The sequence below is a fragment of the Venturia canescens genome, chromosome 6 (genome assembly GCF_019457755.1).
Source record: "Venturia canescens isolate UGA chromosome 6, ASM1945775v1, whole genome shotgun sequence".
Taxonomy (NCBI): Eukaryota; Metazoa; Arthropoda; class Insecta; order Hymenoptera; family Ichneumonidae; genus Venturia; species Venturia canescens.
This window is the reverse complement of record NC_057426.1, coordinates 1,711,753-1,732,775: the sequence shown is the minus strand read 5'-3', so window position 1 is coordinate 1,732,775 and position 21,023 is coordinate 1,711,753. Positions and strand designations below refer to the sequence as shown.

The 21,023-nt window shown below is 42.2% G+C and overlaps 4 protein-coding genes across 6 annotated transcripts; 2 read left to right on the top strand and 2 right to left on the bottom strand.

Annotated features, from left to right (window-relative positions):
- Positions 1–72: 72 nt before the first annotated feature.
- rump (rumpelstiltskin) lies at positions 73–4,698 on the bottom strand. The gene is made up of 7 exons (XM_043420868.1): positions 4,498–4,698; positions 3,963–4,332; positions 3,409–3,705; positions 2,901–3,327; positions 2,312–2,766; positions 2,094–2,229; positions 73–1,953 (listed from the first exon to the last, which is right to left on the bottom strand). The coding sequence occupies exons 1-7, from the start codon at positions 4,509–4,511 to the stop codon at positions 1,898–1,900; spliced, it is 1,755 nt and encodes a 584-aa protein (XP_043276803.1). The 5' UTR covers positions 4,512–4,698; the 3' UTR covers positions 73–1,897.
- Positions 4,699–5,112: 414 nt separating this feature from the next.
- On the top strand, positions 5,113–8,570 carry Idh3a (isocitrate dehydrogenase [NAD] subunit alpha, mitochondrial). The gene is made up of 6 exons (XM_043421458.1): positions 5,113–5,288; positions 5,553–5,678; positions 6,198–6,370; positions 6,874–7,108; positions 7,189–7,467; positions 7,555–8,570. Exons 1-6 carry the CDS (start codon positions 5,262–5,264, stop codon positions 7,792–7,794), a joined length of 1,080 nt encoding a protein of 359 aa, XP_043277393.1. The 5' UTR covers positions 5,113–5,261; the 3' UTR covers positions 7,795–8,570.
- Positions 8,571–10,649: 2,079 nt separating this feature from the next.
- Positions 10,650–11,608, top strand: LOC122412135 (uncharacterized). Its single transcript, XM_043421460.1, has 2 exons — positions 10,650–11,066; positions 11,170–11,608. Exons 1-2 carry the CDS (start codon positions 10,806–10,808, stop codon positions 11,407–11,409), a joined length of 501 nt encoding a protein of 166 aa, XP_043277395.1. The 5' UTR covers positions 10,650–10,805; the 3' UTR covers positions 11,410–11,608.
- Positions 11,609–11,721: 113 nt separating this feature from the next.
- On the bottom strand, positions 11,722–20,718 carry LOC122412133 (uncharacterized). 3 transcript variants are annotated; one of them, XM_043421455.1, is made up of 4 exons: positions 20,283–20,718; positions 14,749–15,345; positions 13,471–14,260; positions 11,722–13,132 (listed from the first exon to the last, which is right to left on the bottom strand). In XM_043421455.1, the coding sequence occupies exons 2-4, from the start codon at positions 15,310–15,312 to the stop codon at positions 12,936–12,938; spliced, it is 1,551 nt and encodes a 516-aa protein (XP_043277390.1). In that variant the 5' UTR covers positions 15,313–15,345; positions 20,283–20,718; the 3' UTR covers positions 11,722–12,935. The 3 variants fall into 3 exon arrangements, with proteins under 3 accessions (XP_043277390.1, XP_043277392.1, XP_043277391.1); XM_043421457.1 differs by lacking the exon at positions 20,283–20,718 and adding an exon at positions 16,787–17,334; XM_043421456.1 differs by lacking the exon at positions 20,283–20,718 and adding an exon at positions 15,426–16,666.
- Between the last annotated feature and the right edge of the window lie 305 nt (positions 20,719–21,023).

Here is a 21,023-nt window from a genome sequence, read left to right as displayed (position 1 = left end):
TCCCTGCGATAAATGGTATACAAGAGCAGAGAAAAAAAATATACACACAAAACGAGCCAAGTACATACGTAGTCAAATTGAATCTGATTTTTATTCAATCACTGATCAAGATCACGTGGTTATACAAGGGTTATACAATGCACAAAAAAACTGCCCTCTCGAGAGTTCGTCGGAAGAAAAATTATCGCTCACCACAAGAAACGAGAGTGAGAGTGAGAGAGAGAGAGAAAGAAAAAACAATTGCAAATTCTATGCTTCTGGAGCTCGTGTGAAACAAAGTGGACCAACCAACCTCGCGAAAATTCGCGCGATCGACCGATATTAAAACTTGTCATTATTTCATTAATAGTTAAAAAAAAAAAAAAAAAAAATACAAAACTATCATAGTTGACAAATTTTGTACGTCCAGGAAAACGGCAAAGAAATCTTCACTCACTGGCTGAAAGATACTCTTTTTCTTTGATATACGAATAATCGTCCAAATCAACGAATCGAGGTGAACTCTCCTGAGAGAAAAAAATTAAGCATAAATTCGCTCTCGCGACAAATACATTTTTAGCCTTTACACGAAAGTACGAACGTTATTTTCTTGCCGAATCAACACTCAAGTTGACAAATTACTATTTCTCCTTTTCGAAGCTCGAACCACGTGACATTCACATGTTTCCTCGCGTAAAAAAACTTTTCACCATTCCATTACGATTCTCATAATTCCCCAAAAAAAAAAAAGTAGTCCATTAAATAAGCACAATTTAGTCGATGAAAATTTACGATGGACAAATTTGATCCCTCGACGTATCAATCTTGAAATTTCTCGAGTTGAGAAGACAAGGTTCGAGATTAGAAAAATAAAAGACGTTCACTCACGCTCAATGAAAAGCATGGAAAAAATAATAATATTCCATCGATACGAACCGATTCGTCATTTCCCTAAGATAATATTCGTACTTGATTTTATAGCGCGGCGAGAAATCGAATTTGACGAATGAAAATTGCAAATAAATACGGCAGACGCGAAGAAGATTAGATCGACATTTGGATGAGCATCGGAAATGTAATGAATTAGGAGAAGACAAAGAATCTTCCGTACTCTGGCGAACTTTCCCCTCAAGGCTCGTCCACTCCTCTCGCATTTTCTTTTTCTTTCTTTCTTGTTCTCAAACAATGCGTGACACGTCTACGGAGGGTAAACCTTAAAAACTAGATTGAGTAAAGAGGTGTCCAAGAACAATTGCCTACTGTAATGAAACCTATTTTATATCGTGTAGAGCGCTACGAACCTAAGACTAAGACCGATTAATGAGTCGATTGCTGGAAACAAACAAATATTTTTGTTTAAAATCATAATAATGATAAGATAGGAATTAACCGCGAAAGTAGATAACCGTCACGGATCGCACGATATAAAATATCGTTGATACATCTGTAGGGTAGTGAAATATTTTCCTTGAACGTGGATCTGTTGACGAAACGAGAAAACAATGGTGAACGAGAACGATGAAAGTAACGTCGAGTCAACGTCTCTTCTTCTTGATTCTTTCTATCGTAGTCAATCTTTCGGATCTTTCTTTTTTTGTTTTGTTTTTTTTTGTCTCTGCGAAACTGCTGCGACCACCGGTTCACCCATTTTTTCAACTACCAAAAATTCCGCATGACATTTCTACACTTAATGATTAGTCCTGGGAAGATGGAGGAGGGCCGACTACTCGACGAAGATACACCGATTTAATATCCAACTGGCCCAATTAACGCTGCACGGGAGAACGTCATCTACCGACCCTCCGATATTTGCATGATGATTTTTTTTCCTTGTTTCTCATTTTTCAACTAATTTGCTGATTGTTTTTGCTGTGAGTTGACTGAACATTTGATTTTTACCTTCGTGTTGCATCCAAGCTTAGTAGAAACGTACCTCGATCTGTCTTCCCTCGATACGAGCTCGGTTCATCAGAGCTGTAGTAAATTTATTAAGGAAAAATATTCGATTTTGCAAAAATGCAAAATGAAAATCTGCTCAAGTACGGATAAAAACTCGGTCGAAGAGTTTTTATTATTCGCTCACTTTGTGTGCGAGTTTTTTTTCAAAAGGATACTGACTGCACGCTCAGCGTCCCATTCCGAGGCAAAACGCACCAGCCCCATGTCTGTACCGCGCATTTCAGCGAACTTTACATCACCGACATCTTGGAATTTGTCTCGCAACATTTGCCACGTTGTGTTTGGGGGTAACTATTGAAACAATAGACAGTCATAATAAATTTCTTACATATTGCATTGTCATCGTGCTTTATTCGTATTGGAAAAATCTTACGTTTCCTATAAGGATGGTATCCGACATCGGGCGTGATCCGTTGCTGTTTTGTCGATTACCGCTGTTCCCTCCTTGGTTCTGATTGTTGGTGAAAACGTTATTTCCACCAGAAACGCGATCGCCATCACCTCCCCGATTGAAGCCGCCGACGTCGAAATCTCGGTTGACTCCGTAATTAGAATTACCAAAAGCATTGCTACTGCCAAAATTTAATCCGGAATCAGCGTCCAATTTGGAAATCCCTCGAGGCGCAAACGAATTGTTTGCTTGACTATTTGCCAGTGAGGCTTGTAGACTTGACAATCCTACACCACCACCGAAATTGTTCAAATTCGAGGCAAGCTCGTTCGTCAACGATGAATTGAGCAGCGAATTCGTTGCAAGATTCGCTCCCAAACTGCCCGCCGCGAGACTTGCTTGAATAGCCGCCGCATTGGAGTTCGTCAGGGCCGATGCTGTAATATTGAAAAATTTCCATTCAAACCTCTTTGTATATTCAACTTTGGGAAATATTTATCAAGATTTTGCATAGGATTTCAACAGCTCAACTCGCTATTATACATTTTAATCAAAATGTTACAATTGTTACCGAGTTGTGCTGGTACAACGTTATTGAGGCCACCGGCAAACGCATTAGTCGCTGTTAAAACCGGGGTAGAGATTGGATTGACGACAGGAGGATTGTTCGGCTGAACATTAGGAATGTTTCGCGCAACATCGGTGAGTCTATTTCCGCCTGCACCCAAACCCATACCAATACCCTTGAGACCCTCGGGTAATTTTGGTGGCATGTCAGGCTCGTTAGCCCGATCCAGACGAACTGTCATACGACGATCGAAGAGCTGCTGATTGTGAAGCATCGATATTGCCTGAACCGATTCGACCGGATGATCGTATTCAACCACACCGAAACCTCGCGATTTTCCATCTTTATCCTTGCCCAACTCGACATGCAACACTTTTCCAGCGAGCTTAAACACTTCTAACAGTTTCTTTTCGTCGACTTTGTAATCCAGCTGAAAAGGCCGAAAACATGAATGAGTTTTCGTTTAAATCTGACTACGGATTTCTTTTCAAATGAAACGTTGTATTCTTACATTAGCGACAAAAACTCTTGTGACCAATGGTCCGTTGATTCCCAAAGACTCCAGAAATTGTGTACTCAGTCCGTAAGTGTTTCCAAATTTGTTGTCGCCGCTACCACCTCCGCCACCTCCACCCAATCCTCCTCCGCCACCTCCGCTACTGTTACCTCCACCAATGTTCAATGCAGGTATATTTTGTCTTCCCATGCCCGAACCTCTTGGAGCATCTCTGAATCTGTCCTCTCTTGGCCTATCGTTGTTTCGTGAACTGGCCAATCGTCCATACTTGTCACGTTCTACGTCATAATCCTGGAAGAATATATTTTCCTAATCAGTATCTTATCACTACACTGTCATGTAAAAAAATCACAGGCTTCGTAAATTCAGCAAATTTCTCAGTCATAATTTTGCATTCTAATTACTTTGGGGGAAAAAAGTTGAAGAATTAAACGACAACAAAGTCGATTCAATAATTGATAAATTATTTGAATAATATAAACAATTTTAATGGAATTAGAAAAAAATCTTTTATCAAAGATTAATAAACAATAATTTATTGAAAATACCTCTTTAACGACTAGTTTTCGACCCTTGATATCGAATCTGTGCATCTTGTCAACCGCAGTTTTGACGGAATCAGCATCTTCAAACTCGACGATGCCACAGCCTCGTGGCTTGTCGCTCTCGTCTGTGAATAGTTCAACGTGAGCCACCTTGCCAACCTCTGTTCTGAAGAGATCTTTGAGATCTTGCCACCGAAAGTCATAAGGTATGTTCGATACGTAAATTCTACGATCGGAGACTTTGCGGCCGGCTCTGTCGTTCCTTTCTCGGCTGCGATCTCTGCTCGAAGAACTCATTCGGCTCTGTCTATCGGAGCGTCGATTACGATCGCGTTCGCGGCTCCTTTCACGATCTTCATTCTTCATCTGTGACCTGGTTCAAACAAAATTTTAAAAACTCGTTATTATATACTTTGTTATTTAACGATTGCGTATATTCTACACTATAAACCGACATTAAACAAATGATTAGAGCCCCCTCATCTCTTCACAAGCCGACGCTACAAGATGATCGATTGATTACAGAAAAAGTACTTACTCTTCAGTTTTCATTGCTATCGAAGTTTTTCCAGGCGAACCGATATGTTTTACCAACTTTCACTTTGAGAAGCCGAAAAACAAGTTAGTGTGAAAAAACACCTCACGCTGCAAACGATGCCGCAAGCCGCAACTACGATGAATAGACACAACCACACGACGAGCAATTGGAATTGCTGCTGAGCGCGTCTTACAAGATGGCAGCGGGTAGCGACCGGAAGTCAGGTAGCGGCATCGCAATTATAACAAGTCAAATGTATAACTATTTTTTGCATTCGAGTACTACCAAAAATGAAAAATTCTCAATATTTCCATGATGAAAAAATCCAAATTTTCATATAAATAATTTATCGTATAAATTAAACGGGCGGAAAGTCGTCTTGGACAGTTTCGTAAATTGATACATGAAGATTTTCATTCATAACCAATTTTCTTTTCATTTGATTTTTCAAGCCATAGAACTGAATCCAAATAATAACATCAATTAATTTTATCGATTGGCTATTAATCGGGTAAGGGTTTCGCTAGAAATGAAAAAGAAATTCGAATGGGAATTGATACGTTCGCCATCTATATTGGCAAACGTCGTCCGCTGCGAGTTTGGTTTCTTCACTGAATCGTAGCAGAAGACACTGTTGTGGACGAACCAATGAAAAGTTGGATTCGTCTCTCTTTCTCTCGTCGTTTATCGGGGCCTGACGTGTGCGGTAACTCAATCCCGAATATAAAGAAAGCTTTTAGTTTATCGTTTAATATCGTTGAATAATGGCGGCCCAATGGATACGAAAAGCAGTAAGTAGACGCGTGTGATCTCCTCCCTGGATACCCAATGAAAACTCCAATCCCAACGAAATTATCCATCGATTACCATTTTATTGAAAGGTTAGAATCCACACGCAGGTTATATATTCGTCTGCTCCATTCTCGTACCCGTTCTCTCATCTCGCTTCCCTCTCCGAACATTGCCATCTTTTCATCCTTCTCTCTTTTTCTCTTGCTACGTCGCGTTTTATCGTTCATCTTTTATTATTCCATACAAAATTTAATTGCATTTAGATCTCCCCAAAACTCGGTGGTGTGCGTCTTTACAGTAGTAAACTACAAAAATGCACCCTCATACCAGGAGACGGTATTGGCCCCGAAATTTCGGCCGCTGTACAGAAGATCTTCGAAGCTGCCAAGGTGAGAGATATTTTCGTCTTTTTCGTCTGGCCCACTCTCGTGTTACATTACGGAAAACACGATTCGGATAAACTTCAATCTCCTCCAATGCCCACTTCAATTATCTACCTTTAGTTTCAATTTTCTATTGATTACCATACTTCCTGTTTATTACATTATTATTGTTGCAATGCAAGGCTGTATATGGATAAAAAAATGAGCAAGTGGATTGTGGAATAGTCACAGTTCAATATTAACAAGCTTCTTCCATGTTGATAAAAATTGCTACAATTTTTTACTGATTTCATAAAATATAATAAACTGTACAAGTTCAAGAAATCTTAAAATTTTAATTCTTGTGTCCAAAATTTTATTCTTATTACTTATTCAAGCAAACCATACAATGATAATTTTAGAAAAGTATATGTTATTATTGCCTCTTGTAGAGTTTGACGTTTGAAGTTAGTTTTATTATACTTTCTTCCTGGTGTAGTTGAACCAAAAAATTGATGGATTTTTGTTGGGTGTTGATACGAGTAGGTACCAATCGAATGGGAAAGCGTTGATGTTACCCCCGTCAAGGGGCCTGACGGAAGATTTGGAATTCCTCAGGCTGCTATCGATTCTGTGAACAGAAACCAAATTGGCCTCAAAGGACCCCTAATGACCCCCATTGGTAAAGGTCATAGATCCTTGAATCTGGCGCTGAGAAAGTGAGTACTTTTGCTTGGATTTTAGATATATCGGTGATAAATCTTGAAATATGCCCAGGGTAAATATTCAGCACAGCTTTGACATCCGTGATATTTTGTTTGAGCAGCCTATTGGCTATTTGGCTAGAATCAGTGATTACATAACCTCTGGAAAGATCAAACCGAATGCGCTACACTTCCACAAATATGGAATAAAACTTGAGTTCTTATTTTTGAAAGAAACTTCTTTTTATGGGGGATAAACTCCAATGAATATTGTTACGAATTTTCATATGAAACAAAAAGTTGCAAAAAAAAAGAAAGAAATCATTGGTGTAAAATTTTCATAATCCTGTTGAAAATACTTCAAATATTCTGAAGCTGACTGTACGTAAAGAATTATCTTTCGTTAGCGTCTGGGGAACATTGCGCAAACTGATCAAACAAAAAAACAGCTTTGCCCCAAATCTGACATTGATTAGCCAAGGCCGAATGATCTTGTTGACACGGTGATAAATTTTCAGAGAATTCAATCTGTACGCGAACGTGCGTCCTTGTCGATCCTTGGAAGGATACAAAACATTGTACGACAACGTGGACGTTGTTACAATTCGTGAAAATACCGAAGGTGAATACTCCGGTATCGAGCACGAAATTGTTGACGGCGTGGTACAATCTATCAAATTGATCACTGAGGAAGCTTCAAGCCGAGTTGCCGAATTTGCCTTTCAATATGCCACCGACAATAATAGGAAAAAGGTAATTTTGTCGTACTATCAATAATGAATAGAGCAAAGTCATTTTACGAATTTGAAAATTAATTGGTTGTCTCATCACAGGTCACTGCCGTTCACAAGGCCAACATAATGAGAATGTCCGACGGACTTTTTCTCAGGTGTTGTCGCGAAGCTGCTCAGAAATTCCCGTCAATCAAATTCGAGGAAAGGTATCTCGACACAGTTTGTTTGAACATGGTTCAAGATCCTAGCCAATACGACGTTCTCGTTATGCCGAATCTCTACGGTGACATTCTTTCGGACATGTGCGCCGGTTTGGTTGGTGGTTTGGGTTTAACACCCAGTGGAAACATTGGATTAAACGGTGCTCTCTTCGAATCTGTGAGTCGTCAATAGAGATCCTTTCAATTAATTAAGATTTTTCCATCAATTCGGTATACGACTATTGATTCTGTTGTTGATTGACAGGTTCACGGAACAGCGCCCGACATCGCTGGATTGGACAAAGCGAATCCCACGGCTCTGTTGCTTTCAGCAGTGATGATGCTGAAATACATGGGGCTGAATGAGCACGCAAGAATAATTGAAACCTCGGCCTACGAGACGATCAAAGAGGCGAAATATTTGACAGGCGATCTCGGGGGTAACGCTAAATGCAGCGAATATACCAACGAAATATGCAAGAGAGTATCCGCTCAAACGAAGTAACGGACCCGTCGAGTTTATTGAAATACTTGGTCGGAAGCAAAAGCGCCAAATACTCGTAGAATTTTGACTCGCGATGGCAAATAGGATTGGTAAACATAACCATCAATATTTTCTTAGTACCGTCATCAGAATTGTTAATATGAAAACACTTGATTGACGGGAAATCAACACGAGCTGGCAACGTTGATTGAGTTAATACAATTCATCGCTGTATTCATAATTTCTCTCTGTTTTATTTCTTTTTTCTTTCTTCAAAAGCAATCGAGTACACTTTGCTATTTTATCATCATGATTAAATCTCTTTTTGATTCTCTCTAGTCTTACGACTCATCGATGATCTGCAATCTTAATTTCGACAGCATTTAATGAAGTATTCGTTTATTAATGCGGTAGAAAAGCAGCCTCGTGAGCATGTTCCGCTTTCGAAAGATCATTGACCCTCGAGGGTCGAGCGAATTTCCGAAAGCACATCCCCCCCCCCTTGTAGTGTTCGTCGTCAATGACGACTCGAGTTATTATTAATGTTAATATTATTATTGTTATTATTATTACCACTAGTACAATCTGCAATCGTGTACGAATGAAATGTGAAAAGAAAGAAAGAGAGACGACTAAAGAATCCACTCACACAGATTAAATCATAGAATAACTTGTAAGATAATTCAACGAAATGAACAATTGAATTCGTTACGCGAGACGAGTCTCCTCAATGAGGACAAATTTAGAAACGTGCTGTGCAGTATTACAGATCAATAAAAATGCAACAAATCTAATAATATGAAATGTTTTCAATGACCCTCCATCTCGATCGTCCAATTATACGATCCTCTCCAAATCTCTTCCATTTAAATTGCCCAACCTCCGCTAACTTTTTGATAGGAATTATGGGTCGAGGCCATCAACGGGGGTCATGGTGATAAAACTTTTTTTGCCACATCGTTTACGAGCTCGAAACCTTTTTATTTTTCATTTACTCCCTACTAAAAGATTCGGTACATTATGCCAGCTAATTTTACTCGTACGCACGTTCGCTATTTTATCTCTCATTTGACAGATAAATGTATGGCTTCTCCATACATTCCCAAACAAAAATTTTTTTTCGTCATGATTGCGAAGCTTTTACTTTTTACAATTAAAGTAACAAAATATTAATTTGATAGCAATGAAATATTTCAACAGAAATTCGTCTTAATTGAGATCTAGAGACGCGACAACGTCTTCGTGTCAAAATGTTAAAAGGAACATTTTCGAACGATCGAAGCACGACCTTCACTGTATTTGTATTTGAGATTCGGTGACTTTCTCTCACTTGTGAATTTCGAGTCATCATTATGGAAGGATTATTGTTTCATTTCCCAAAACTGAATACAATTTCAAACATGTTTTTTCACTTACCTACAACAGAGGAATTGAATATGTTTATATATTTTTCCAGAATCCTCGCAGTCCCGCTGCTCTTTTTAGCATCTTTCTCTCCTCGGTTATGAAAAATGGAGGGGAAAAAATGGTGAACCTTCTGGCTCTCACGTCTTATGGAAAAGTCTCAAGTATGAGAAAAGTTGTCTGCCATATTTCATCCCCTGGACAAACGAGACTACAACGGAGGGAGACCACCGCGGAAAGATCCAGTGTCATCTTCGTTCCTCGTTAATTCTCTCGAGATTTATCAACGGCCAAATTCCACCGGCAATAAATAATGGCTCGTACCTTATACTTTTGCTCCATTCCTTTTTTTTCTTATTCTTTATTTATATTTATTTTGTTTCATTTTGACGAATTATTAACGAACCCTCGCCTGCTTTTGGCTCCGCTCGATTTTATTCTAAATCATTACCACTCCGCTGTTATCACCTTGTAACAACATTTTTTTCTCGATCAAAGAGAATATTGCGATAATCTATCAACGTGCCTCGGAGCAGGAGATTTATTTCTCAAATTTCTTAAACTCTAATAAAAATTCTTCAACGACGAACGAAAGAATGTTTGAATATAATTCAATTTCATGGGAATTTCGTACGAGGATTTGGAATTTATTGACTAAACGTAGATTCCAGTGGATTTTCTAGATAAACCGTTGATCGAATTTCTTTATTTTTGATTAAACCATAACGACATGTGGCGCGGATACTAGGAGCTAGAAATATTAAAAGCGAGTATCGTAGACTCATGGTTATTCATGAACCGGCTGGATTTGCGCGTACACCGATACGCTAAAAAAAGAGATGCCGAGCACGGAGGCCCGCAGCTCGATTCAACTATGAAGAACGCTAAAAAAATTGGAGGTACGTAAAATTATTCAGATTTATGCCCGTGCTCTCTTGTCTCCTCTCATAGCTGTGGTTTCCCGGTGACGAGACGAGCGATGGATTCGATTCGAGCGGGGGAAACAAATTTCATGAATTATTCAAGTTCGACGATCCGATGCAGTATCGCCCTCCCCAAACGCACCGCCCTCGAATCCGACCGATATTTATCCTTTGAGGCTAAAGTGCGATTTTAATATTTCATCCTTTCATGCCCGGAGCCGCCGTCCCAATGACAGTGCATTTTAAAAAAATTTCCTCAACCCTGTAACAGAGAAAAGTCCTCGTAGTTTTTAGATTTTCAAGAATTTTCGTTGCGACTGCAAGCCGAGTTCGCGGCTTCGTTGCTGACTGATTTTCAGCTTTTCATGTTTCGTTATATACTCATCCAAGAATGTCGCAAAGTCATAATTATTATCCGATCGATCGATCACCTTAAAATAAGAAAGGAATAATATCGAATCCGGACACACGACACTTGTTCATTTAATAATTAATCTGCGTCGTATTTATCGTGCAGGAACGAAGTGACGTAGGATCGCCTTAGCGACGGGGATTAAAGAATGAAAACAGCGGTACAGCTGCGTTCTCGAAGGAATATTCCCAGCAGCAGGACGGTCAGCCGACGTTGAGTCGTTCTAACGAGCGTCATTCCGGCCTCGTCCGTCATCACGATAACGTGGCTTCTGCAATAATTTTCACTGAAAAATGGCCTGTAAAACTCTGTGCATTCTCGGCTTCATTTTTTTTGGCTTCTCCCGTGCGAGTGCGCGGGTTTTTTACGTCGATGGAGCAGCCAACTACGCGCCAAACCCACTCCGGACAAGTTACATTTATCCGCTGAATTATCAGCCGAACGAAGAACCGATCGAGCAGTCGTCCCGTGACTTGGACATGAGTTTCTCAGCCGGAGATCCTCTCGAGCTTCCCAACGACAGAGGCTTCCTCTATCCTGGCATGTCGAGAAACGTGAGCTCGATTTTCCAACGAAACAACGAAAGCAGCGTACTCGTAACAATTTTTCTAGAATCTCCTGAGTCAACGAGGTAATCCAACATTTTTTCCCCACAAGGTTCGCCCGTATCCGAATCGTCAGGAGGAACCAATAATCGAAGTGAGCCGTGATTACGATCGTCCGGCCAGCACGCACAAGCTCGTGGATATTCCGGCTCGCAGGATCATCTACGGAGACCAGTATCCCCTGTTGAATCGCAGAGTCATCAGAATCGACAACAACGAAGGAGCTCGAAAGGGGGAAGTCGTGCTGGAACTTCGCGTCACGGCCAACAGCAAGAACGACGAGAGTATTTGAATTAATCCGAGCTCGCTCCTTTCGGATCCTGTTCTTTCTTTTCACGATGTGCGTAGTAAAATTGCAACGAAACTCGGTTTGTAACATGCTCCGATCAAGCGTCACTTTATTCTGGTGACAGGCATTATTGATCGTTGGAAATTGTATGGGAAAACATAAATAAAAAATCACTTTGATTGCGTGTGTGAATTGCAAGCAATTTGGAAGCTACTTTGCCGTCCGAGGGAGACTTTTCTTCAAATGTCAAAGGGAGGAACGTCCAATGAACGCACCGAGTCATTAAAAAGTAATCGAGCATCGACTCGTGGCGAGTCTCTTATATATTTTGTTTTATTGTACGATACAACGACTCATACAACGTCATAGCATTTAGTAAATTCGCTTATTTTATTCGTACCTCACTCTCGGCCTATTTTTTATTGTTTTACAATACGATAAAGAAGTTCAATGTTATAGATTTCCTGTTATCCTTGTCGCTCATTTATTTACACAAAATATCACAAACGGTCTAATTCGGTGGAGAGAATTGGCGATCTATTTCGATTGAATTAACGCCGAGAAACGAGCGGGAGTGTCTCGAACATATTCGAAACTATTTCTATGCTGTCGGGCATCCCACGCCACATCGAGCGTTCAATTTTTTAGCTAATCAACGAACCGAGGGATTGCTTGACGGAAACTCTTGTCTTAATTCTCTGACTCGTTATTGGCTCGTGAATTATCGAGGAATAAAGAGACGGAAATGGGACCTCGCTTCGGATAAACTCGATACACGCGTTATTTCAATACTCCGCTAACACAAGACGCGAGTAACTCGATACTAACTAAGAAAATTTCTCTTTATCTGCGTCTACGATAGATATTTATCATTATTTTACATCCTCGTATCGTGGTCTCGCGATCTGAAAAAAAATTCTGCGATTTTTTAATGCATAATTCGACTTTCACGTCATATTTTTCGCTTCAAAAGAAACTCGACATATTTCTGAACGAAAGCACAATCGACCGTCGGTCGTTGAACATTTTTTAACGACGCTACGCTTCTCGTCAATATTTTTTGTACAATTAGAATTCTGAAATCGTCGTTAATTTATGGAGTTATAATTTCACAATATTTTTCACAGTTATCATGTTTCTTCCGCTCTGAGACCAATGCTTCTAATACTCTGCATCACGTTCGTAAATAATCGCTCACTTACACAGGCGTTGAATTATAAATTATTATCTCTCGCAGCAATAATAACAGATTCAATTGACTAATTTTTTTCGTCGACGATAACACTAGATATACATTGCATGTTTCAAAAAGAAATATCACAGAAACGATCGGTTCGACTTTCAATGAGATATTTTACGAAAAATATTTCGGTAATGGAACAGAATTGATGTTTTTTCCTTCGAATTGTTTAACTATCGATGGAACGCAAGATTTTTCAACATCGATATAGCAACGAAAATGTGACTTTAGGCGAGAAAAGAATGGAAAATTGGAAAAAATGAAGTTTTGGATTTTGCTTGAGGTAAATTTATTCCCCGACATCGGGAGATTGCTCCTCGTCGACGTTCGGATCTTCCTTCGGTTCTTTGACGTAATCGACGACAAGCTCGAGTCCGATAAGAGCCCGAAGATCCTTGCCTTCTCCTTCCTCCTCTTTTTGCGGCCGATTTTCTCCAGAAGACGAGGCGGAAGACGCCGAAAGTTCGCCCTTCGACAAACTCCTTCCTGAAAATGTACATGCCCCGTTCCCTGCGATGAAACTTTCAAGAAACAAACTCTTCCGGGTTTGGAACGCCTCGTTTCGTTCGAGCACAACTCTTTCCATAAGTCGCATCGCGGATCTCATATTTCAATAATGTCTCCCATCTACTGCCAATCGCGATCATCGTCAAGTTTTTTGTGTTTCAATGTTTTTCAACGAAATTGAATTGAAATAAAAAATCCGGAAATGCGGGACTCGTGTGTATCTTCGTTTATTTCCGATGTTAATCGGCAATAATCGATTTGATCGGAGGCCCGAAAAATAGGAAGAAAAGTCGAGGGGAAAAGTGAGCAAAGTTTACCTTGGGAATCCTTGCCGGAGTGTTCGTCGGAGCTGCAACTTTTGGATGAGTTATCAGCCAGGTTTTTCTCCATTTCTCGAATGTCTTTGTACGTGTCGTTGAGATTTCTAAGGATGAAGTGGGTGCCGCGTTGATTGGTTTGACCGTTATTGTGACCCGAAGAGGTCGCGGCTTGTTCGTCTCTGGTGAGATCCAAAGGCCGGTTGTATTCCTTGGCCTGGGGGACGCTGAAAGCTGAGCAATGTTTGCTCTTGAAGGGCAGTTGTCTCTCGTTCATTTTTCGATCCCAGATGTGGCCGGAGACCCGAAGGTCGATGAAAAAATGGAGAGGGTCGATCGCCGGGTAGGATTGAGCGATCGAGTGCGGATACGGAGGGTACCAGAGAGGTCCGGAGGGTAAGAAATCGGTGCCGCTGGGCACCCCGACACCGGACAACGCAAAATTTTTATTCTGCTCATCGAGCCTCGGAACTCCGGTGAGTCCTGGTAGAAAATTCCGTCCCGCAAACTCCTGGAGTTTGTTCCTCTGCTCGGCGAGGAAGTTCAGATCCGGATTCGCGACTTTGGCCTTTTCCTCGGAGTGCGACGTTCTCTCGGGGCTCGAGTCCCGGGTTTTCGGTTCCGCGGGGATTTGAGGCTGGGGAGGGGACTCCTCGGGCTTTACTTTGTGAGTTACCGCGGCGAACATCGCATCCTGGTGGGCCAACTGCTCGCTGCTGAAACGCCGGGACGAATCGTCGTAAAAGTCGTGACTCTGCTTACAAAAATCCGCACGATTCTCATCCACTGGCTTTGAAAAACGAGAGAAACATCGGAATTCAATCGCGTTGTTGATGCTTCAAGGATCCCTTCGAGTATATACGCTGATAAATAATCTTGTTGATCGAAACCAATTGCTCAAGCGAAATATTCACTTCGGCACGCCCGACGAGAATATTCGTGAGATTATTACACCAAATTCGTGAACTCTCGAACCATTTTCTGGTCGCGAACCAACAAAAATTAGTTACTGCCAAAGTTCTACCCAATTGAACGATCCCGTAACCAGAAATTTCCAATAGCTCAATTGACTAAACCGAGCCACTCAACAAAACAGTTTCGGTTCGATCAACAACGAACAAAAGATTTTTCTCAGTGTATAAAGATGAAAAACCAGTTTTTAAATGAGCCTGTTGAATGAACATAATAAAATAGCACCTCTAAGGGCTCGCTCAAAGAATAGCTCATTTAAAAGCAGTTTTTAAACGAGCCCGTTGAATGAACATAAGAAAATCGCACCTTTAAGGGCTCGCTCAAAGAATAGGGGGAAGTTTTCTGCTCGTAACTCTGCGTTCTTTTGAGGTTGCTCTCTCCGCCGTAGGTTATCGAGTCTTCCGGAAGGTTGTGAACTTTGAACCGGTTCTCCACGTGGGTTTCCGGCGGGGTAGACGGCTGTTGAGCTTGTTGCGACTGCGGTTGTCCTTGAGGCTGTGGAATTCCGTAGTATTTGTCCTTCTGGGATTGTGCCTGATGGTGGGAGTGATGATGATGATGATGGTGATGGTGATGCTGCGACTTCTCTTTCGTGGTCAATTCGAGCGGGCGTTCGCGAGCGTCTCGCCACGATCGTTTCCGACGACGGACGACGTTGGCTCCGTTGTTATTGCTCGCGGCTGAGGTTCCTGCTTCCGTTTTGCTCTGGACGAACGAGCGCAACATCTCGCTGAAGAAAAAACTGTGCGGGGTCAACGGGACGTTGTACAAATATGGGGGCGTCGCGGCGAGCAATCGCGACACGAAATCCCCGCCGGAGAGCGACGACGGCGTCTTCAGACTCGACGGATCCCCCGTTGTTGTCGTCATACTCGTTCCTTTTCAATCTCCCCCGAAGTGTATCTGTAATCGTCGAGATTGATGTCGTATTAAGCGCTTTTACCGCAGCCCTTGAAAATCTCGAGCCCTCATTTCGACGATACCGTTCTCTGCGTTTCGCGTACATTCCTAGTCTTCGTTTCGACCGAAAGCGTTTTGAAATGTTGGCCCATTGTACACGGGTGAATTCATTGGAAGCTGCGTGCGAGAAAGAGAGAGAGAGAAGCTAAAATTGCTCGAGAGAGTGATATAACCAAGAAAAGGGGCGTTTACGGATCTTCGAGCGTCGACGCGTTAAGGGAGAACAACGTCTTTTCTCCCCGCGGATGATTAATTAAGGACAACTCCTTTCTGTCCCGAGCACAGCTTCCCTTAATCTCTCATGCACATTTGCATGCTGCAATTCCCCGGATTTATGTCTCCGAAATATTCCGAAGGCGTGTTAACGCGACCATTTTGAAATCCATTGTCGAGAGTATTGAATCGTCCGAATTACGATAGTCCGCGGAAGGCGCGCAGCTGCCCTCGAACGAGGGCGGAAAGCGAGAGCTTTTTTATAATAAAGTAAGCTTTCGAGCTGAGCAACACCGGGGGGGGGGGGAAGGAGGGAACGACGAAAGGAGGAAAAGGTAAGGCGAGGGTGAAAGAATCGAGAGAAAAAAATGGCTCGAGAGAGATCGAGAGCTTTTAACGAGGGGATGGAGTAAAGTTGCCAAACGCTCTCCGTCGAGAAGGGACTTGTTCGAAAAAAGGAGACGTCCTGCGAATATAGACAATACGCGGAGAATCCTATATAGGGATGCTGTGTTTATATACGTCGCTATGAACGGGACTATAGATATACGAATCCATATCGTAGTGAACTGCCACTGTGGAGAAGAGGGATGGGCATTGTTTCGGTCCATTGTTATCCAAACAAACGGCGCGTCCACGTTGTTTCGTCAGTACGAACGATGCGGAGAGGGATTGAAAGAGAACGAGAAAGAGAGAGAGGCTGATATTATGTTCCAGGCAGACAGGCTGGCTGGCAGAACGAACGGGAAATGGACCGCTGTCAGTTTTACTCTGCGTGATAAATACGAAAGAATACCGTGTCGATACAGCCTGCTCTCTCTCTCTCTCTCTCTCGCTCTCTTGCCTCGATCTATTAAACGGAACATATAAACTCCGACTTTTACATGGACGTGTAAATAAATCTTTGGCAGCGCTTATTTTTCGTACAGAAAGAGCGGAGAATCGCGTCAAAACAACCGAGTCCGAGCAGCGCTTGATTTTTCCACTAAAACCATCGAATTTTTCGTTTGACAGTATAAAAGGGGAACAAATTTTCGACTCCGATTCGAGTGTGCTCTCCGTTAACAATTATCGTGAGACTCTCTCTCTCTCTCTCTCTGTTTGGAAAATAAACAATCGTCGAGTAAAATGTTTGTTAAATATTTTTCATTTAAAAAACGTGACCACTCACGGTGCTTATCGAATGGTAAATCGCTCGCGTTTGGACAAGCTCCGTGCATGTGGCGCGGCGCATTAACAACAATGCCTGAGTGTGGGTGGAGGGAGCACGCGTGAATGAATCCCGCAACACGTATGTTCTCATGGGGGGGAATAACCGCGTAATATTGCTTCATCGACTATGAGTGTATAAATATGCTTTCGCACCCCCCTGATCAACCCCACCCTCGGTCTCTCCTTCGCGGGCGAAGGAGAAAGCGAAAACGCGAATGCGAAAACTCATGAATTCGGGGGGAGTGAAAATGGAGATGAAAAGAAAAAGTTTTTCGAAAAATTACGCATCTCTTCAGCAGCTCCAACGCGGCCCTGAGGAAATCGAGTTTTTCCAACGGAAAATCCGGCTGAGGAAAACGCACTGCGGCTTGGTTTACGATTCATAAGACAACTCGGAGATTGAATTAAGCGGGAGCGAATCCGCCAGCTGCCAGTTTGCCGACGTCGAATCTCGCGCGGCTGGGTGTGTGCGTGTCTGCCTATATAACGACATTACTACTGCGAACTTGAACGCGCGACATACGAAATCCTCTCCTCTCTCCTGCTCTCTCGCTCGGCATCACCGCCACCGCCAAAATCTGCATAATCTCGTCACGCCGACGATTCTAATTGGCGGATTGTTTCAATTTCTCTCTGCTCCGGTTCCAAGAGAAAGAGACAAATTCGACGACTGCCGAGGCATTTGCATTTGCTTTGCGCCAGTCACATATATTTATTCCTAATTTCGAAAAACTTTTGTACAAATATTCATGAAAATCAAAGAATAATGGAGTTTCCAAAGTGCATCAGCGAGCATTCAAGTGCAATTGAAGCTTCTCATTTTCCACGAAACAAGACGCTTCCTCGAAGCCGGACGAAAATATATTTTCAAATATTTCCACGCTCCACATTTATCGTTGATTCAAAAAAATTCTGTTTAGCCCACAAATTGGAATCTTTCCGGAAGTTCCTCGATGCTTTTTCGAGGATCTCCGCCGGCACGGGAATCTCGATAGAGCGTGAAAGGCAGAGTGAAAAGTATTAAAAAAATTTAGACGAATGAGAGTCCCCAGAGGAGGACACGGCGAGCGCAAAGCCCTAAGGGAGCTCGATCACTGCACGCTCGCGCCCGCTCAAATTAATTCCGGAGTAAATTTTTCTTTTCTCTCATTGGCATTCGCTCGAGGAGCAAAAAGAAATTCGGCCGAATAAAATGTCCTCCGTTTTTCGTGTATTCTCAGTGAAATAATCTCAAAAATTTAAATCTCGAGCTCTCGCTTACTCGCGTTCCTCCCGCGGCTTTCACGCGCATTCGAATAAATTGGTGGGACTATTCGTTAGTAGAAATAAACCCGGAGCTTCGGGCACCCGCGCACTTAGCTTGACGAATAATCCGTATCATTTTTTTCATACTCGCAATCCAGTTGCTGAATTGTGAAATTGCCAAAATTTTCCCTCTTTGGAGCACTCCACCACGAATATTCCATCCCACAAATATTTCTCTTCAATTTCCCATCAAAATCAATTATTTGATAGTTCCAATATGCAATATTCAATATTTAGAGGAGAACGAGGCAAAATGGAGTCCTTCCAAAATTAGGGCATTCATTTGTTTGATTATTTCAATTTTTTATTTATTTATATTATTACAAAAATGAGGAAAATTTTGGAAATATTCCACTCCTTGGCCTGGTGGGATAAATAGCCATCACAAATAAATTGGTGATAGCTTAATGAAACTTTCAGAATACATTTTTCGATATATTTTCCACATCCTCTTCAATTTTTCATCCATTTTATTCAGCCATTTTTTAGTAAATCATTTCCAAACTCCACAGGCCCCATCTTTTCGTACTCAAAACCAAATAAAAAATGGCGATAGGTTATTGGTAAAGAAGTACTATTCCGCAGTTTGAACTCTGAAGAACGTGTGTGCAAAATTGGAGGTCGTTTAATTCTCCCATTTTTTAAATCTTTCACGTAAATTCCACCGAAAAACGACGTATTTTTGGGGGTTCATTCCGTATAAACAAAGCAAACAGGGTTTACATAAACTAAACAACTTGGATAAAAACAATGAAATTCGTATTTACGTAACGCGACTTTGGGCGAAGCCGATGTTCCTCCTCAATTTTCATTCCCTCAGAAACGCATGCGAGATGTGTTTCTTGAAACGTTGAATAAATAAATAAGACACCAAAAGTCTTGCCCAACTCTAACAAGAAAAAAATGAAATTCTCTCAAAATTTCTCCTTTTTTTTATACTTTGCTGTGAATTCGAGGGACGATCTGCAATTTCAGGACGTCCTAAGCCAGTTGTTATGAATATTGTCAAATATTCTTTTACTTTGTATATATATATCAGGAATACAAGTTGGCCACGTTTACGTGGGAAATGAAAACCACACACATAGGAGCGTCATAGTCCTCGAGATAGTCCTTATCTCAAGTTTCTCCACTCGGCAACATTCTCGTCTATCGCGCCGACGTTTTTTTCACTCCCCCGTGTTCCTACGGGTGTGATTCCGTCTCGAGCTCGGAGCGGTGTTCTCCGACATAAACATTTTTATGACGACGAGAGCTCTTTCTTAAAACGATCTGACTTTGCATAGCCCGGTGGGCGCCGTTCGCTCGAGGGGTGAAAAAGCCACGTTGATAGCGCGAGCGTGCCAGTAGAAAAAAGGGAAAAGGGACTGAGATTTTGTTCGCTAAGAAATGGCCAAATAAAAGTGCGAATAAAGGGAGGAATGTCACGCTGAGGCAAAAACCACCCCCTTCCAACGACCCCCTCACATCTCGCTCTTCTGTTTTCTCGAACGAGTCTCTCCGCGAGAAAACAGTTGAAGTCTCCGGCCTTTTCTCAAGTGTAGCTCCTCCGCCGCTTCTTTCTCCGTCCTTTTTTCCCGTTATCGTTATTCTTCCACCGTGTTTCGACTTTTGCCTACTTTTTTTCCTTATTTTTAGCAAATTATTTATTCGTTTCGTTTAATCGAATCGTTTCTTTATTTTTTATCGTTCCGCGCCCCCGATTCCTTTGATACTTCATTCCGGATTTCTTTCCATGTATCATGCGAAATAGAAATTTACGAGGGCTTGACACCGCCGTCAATCGTCGTCCTTTTAAGGCCTCGTGGGACTCGTTTCCTTTTGAACTCGTAACAAAATAAAATGCCGAACTACTGCGCCGAGTCGCACTCGAGAAATATCATCGAAATGTCAGCAGAGTCGAATGCCTTCGATCGCTCCGCGTCATGACTATTTAGTTTTTACTTTTATTCATTGGTACAAATGCAAGCAACACAGATTTTTCAGTCGCGTTGGGATTTGTACGAAAAAAAGAGCATTTTTTGACTTTAGCCGATAACCTGACGGATTAAATTCACGATTTCCAAAGCATGACAGGAAAAACTTGATTTTTCGATAAATTATGAGTAAGAGGAAATTGAAAAGGGGCGACTTTTTAAGGCGGGACTTACCGGACGGCGAGGATGCGTTGGTGTCCAGAAAGCACGTGGTTCGTTGACTATCGTCTGGCTCGGTGAGCGGACGCGATTAATAAGCCCGTCGAATTCTCGGTATCTCAGAGTGGGAGAATAAAAATCCGTCAAAGCATCGTCGGGAGCCCGGAAGAGGATGCGACTGAGAAAGCGCGGGTCGAGAGAATTAAGCGAAGTTGTTAAACCCAGTCTGAACAAACCGGCGAACGAACGGGATAAATGAAAAGAAAATATTGTTGAGAAACACGTGTTTAATTGGCGTGTGAGACAGATAGGAACGCGAGGTCGTCCTCGCGAGGTCCGCGCGTGTGTGAAACCGGTGATGGCAAATGAGATAATAATCGGGAGGATTCGCGAGTGGGACTCGTCTCGCGTTGCGGCGACGGCGGCAACGACGATGATGATGTGACGGCGCGCGCTCGTTGAAACCGATGAAACATCAGGCTTCAGAGCGAGAGAGAAAAAGGGGGGGGGGGGGAGAGAACGAGAGAGAGAGAGAGACGAGAAACATCGAAAGGGGAAGGTCGAGGAAGGGTGGTGGTTCTCTCGTGGAACATCCTCGCGTGCTCTCTCCATCTCTTTCGGAGGCTAGCAAATATTCAGTTTGTTGAGTGGGGGCGAGTAAAATCAGGACGAGCTTTCCTCTGTCCCCTTCTCCCCCGCTCCTTTTCTCTCCACGAGGCAAACCCCCGTCCGTCGTTGCATGCGTAGAGCGAGAGG

Coding starts and splice junctions, on each gene's coding strand:
- rump (XM_043420868.1), bottom strand. Junction 3,328..3,408: donor CAAGAGTTTTTGTCGCTAAT/GTAAGAATACAA, acceptor CGGCCTTTTCAG/CTGGATTACAAAGTCGACGA. Junction 1,954..2,093: donor GGACGCTGAGCGTGCAGTCA/GTATCCTTTTGA, acceptor AATTTACTACAG/CTCTGATGAACCGAGCTCGT.
- Idh3a (XM_043421458.1), top strand. CDS start 5,262: ATGGCGGCCCAATGGATACGAAAAGCA. Junction 7,109..7,188: donor CCGACAATAATAGGAAAAAG/GTAATTTTGTCG, acceptor GTCTCATCACAG/GTCACTGCCGTTCACAAGGC. Junction 7,468..7,554: donor ACGGTGCTCTCTTCGAATCT/GTGAGTCGTCAA, acceptor GTTGATTGACAG/GTTCACGGAACAGCGCCCGA.
- LOC122412135 (XM_043421460.1), top strand. CDS start 10,806: ATGGCCTGTAAAACTCTGTGCATTCTCGGCTTCATTTTTTTTGGCTTC. Junction 11,067..11,169: donor ATCCTGGCATGTCGAGAAAC/GTGAGCTCGATT, acceptor TTTCCCCACAAG/GTTCGCCCGTATCCGAATCG.
- LOC122412133 (XM_043421455.1), bottom strand. CDS start 15,312: ATGACGACAACAACGGGGGATCCGTCGAGTCTGAAGACGCCGTCGTCG. Junction 14,261..14,748: donor CTTTGAGCGAGCCCTTAAAG/GTGCGATTTTCT, acceptor CGTTTTTCAAAG/CCAGTGGATGAGAATCGTGC. Junction 13,133..13,470: donor CTCCGGCAAGGATTCCCAAG/GTAAACTTTGCT, acceptor GTACATTTTCAG/GAAGGAGTTTGTCGAAGGGC.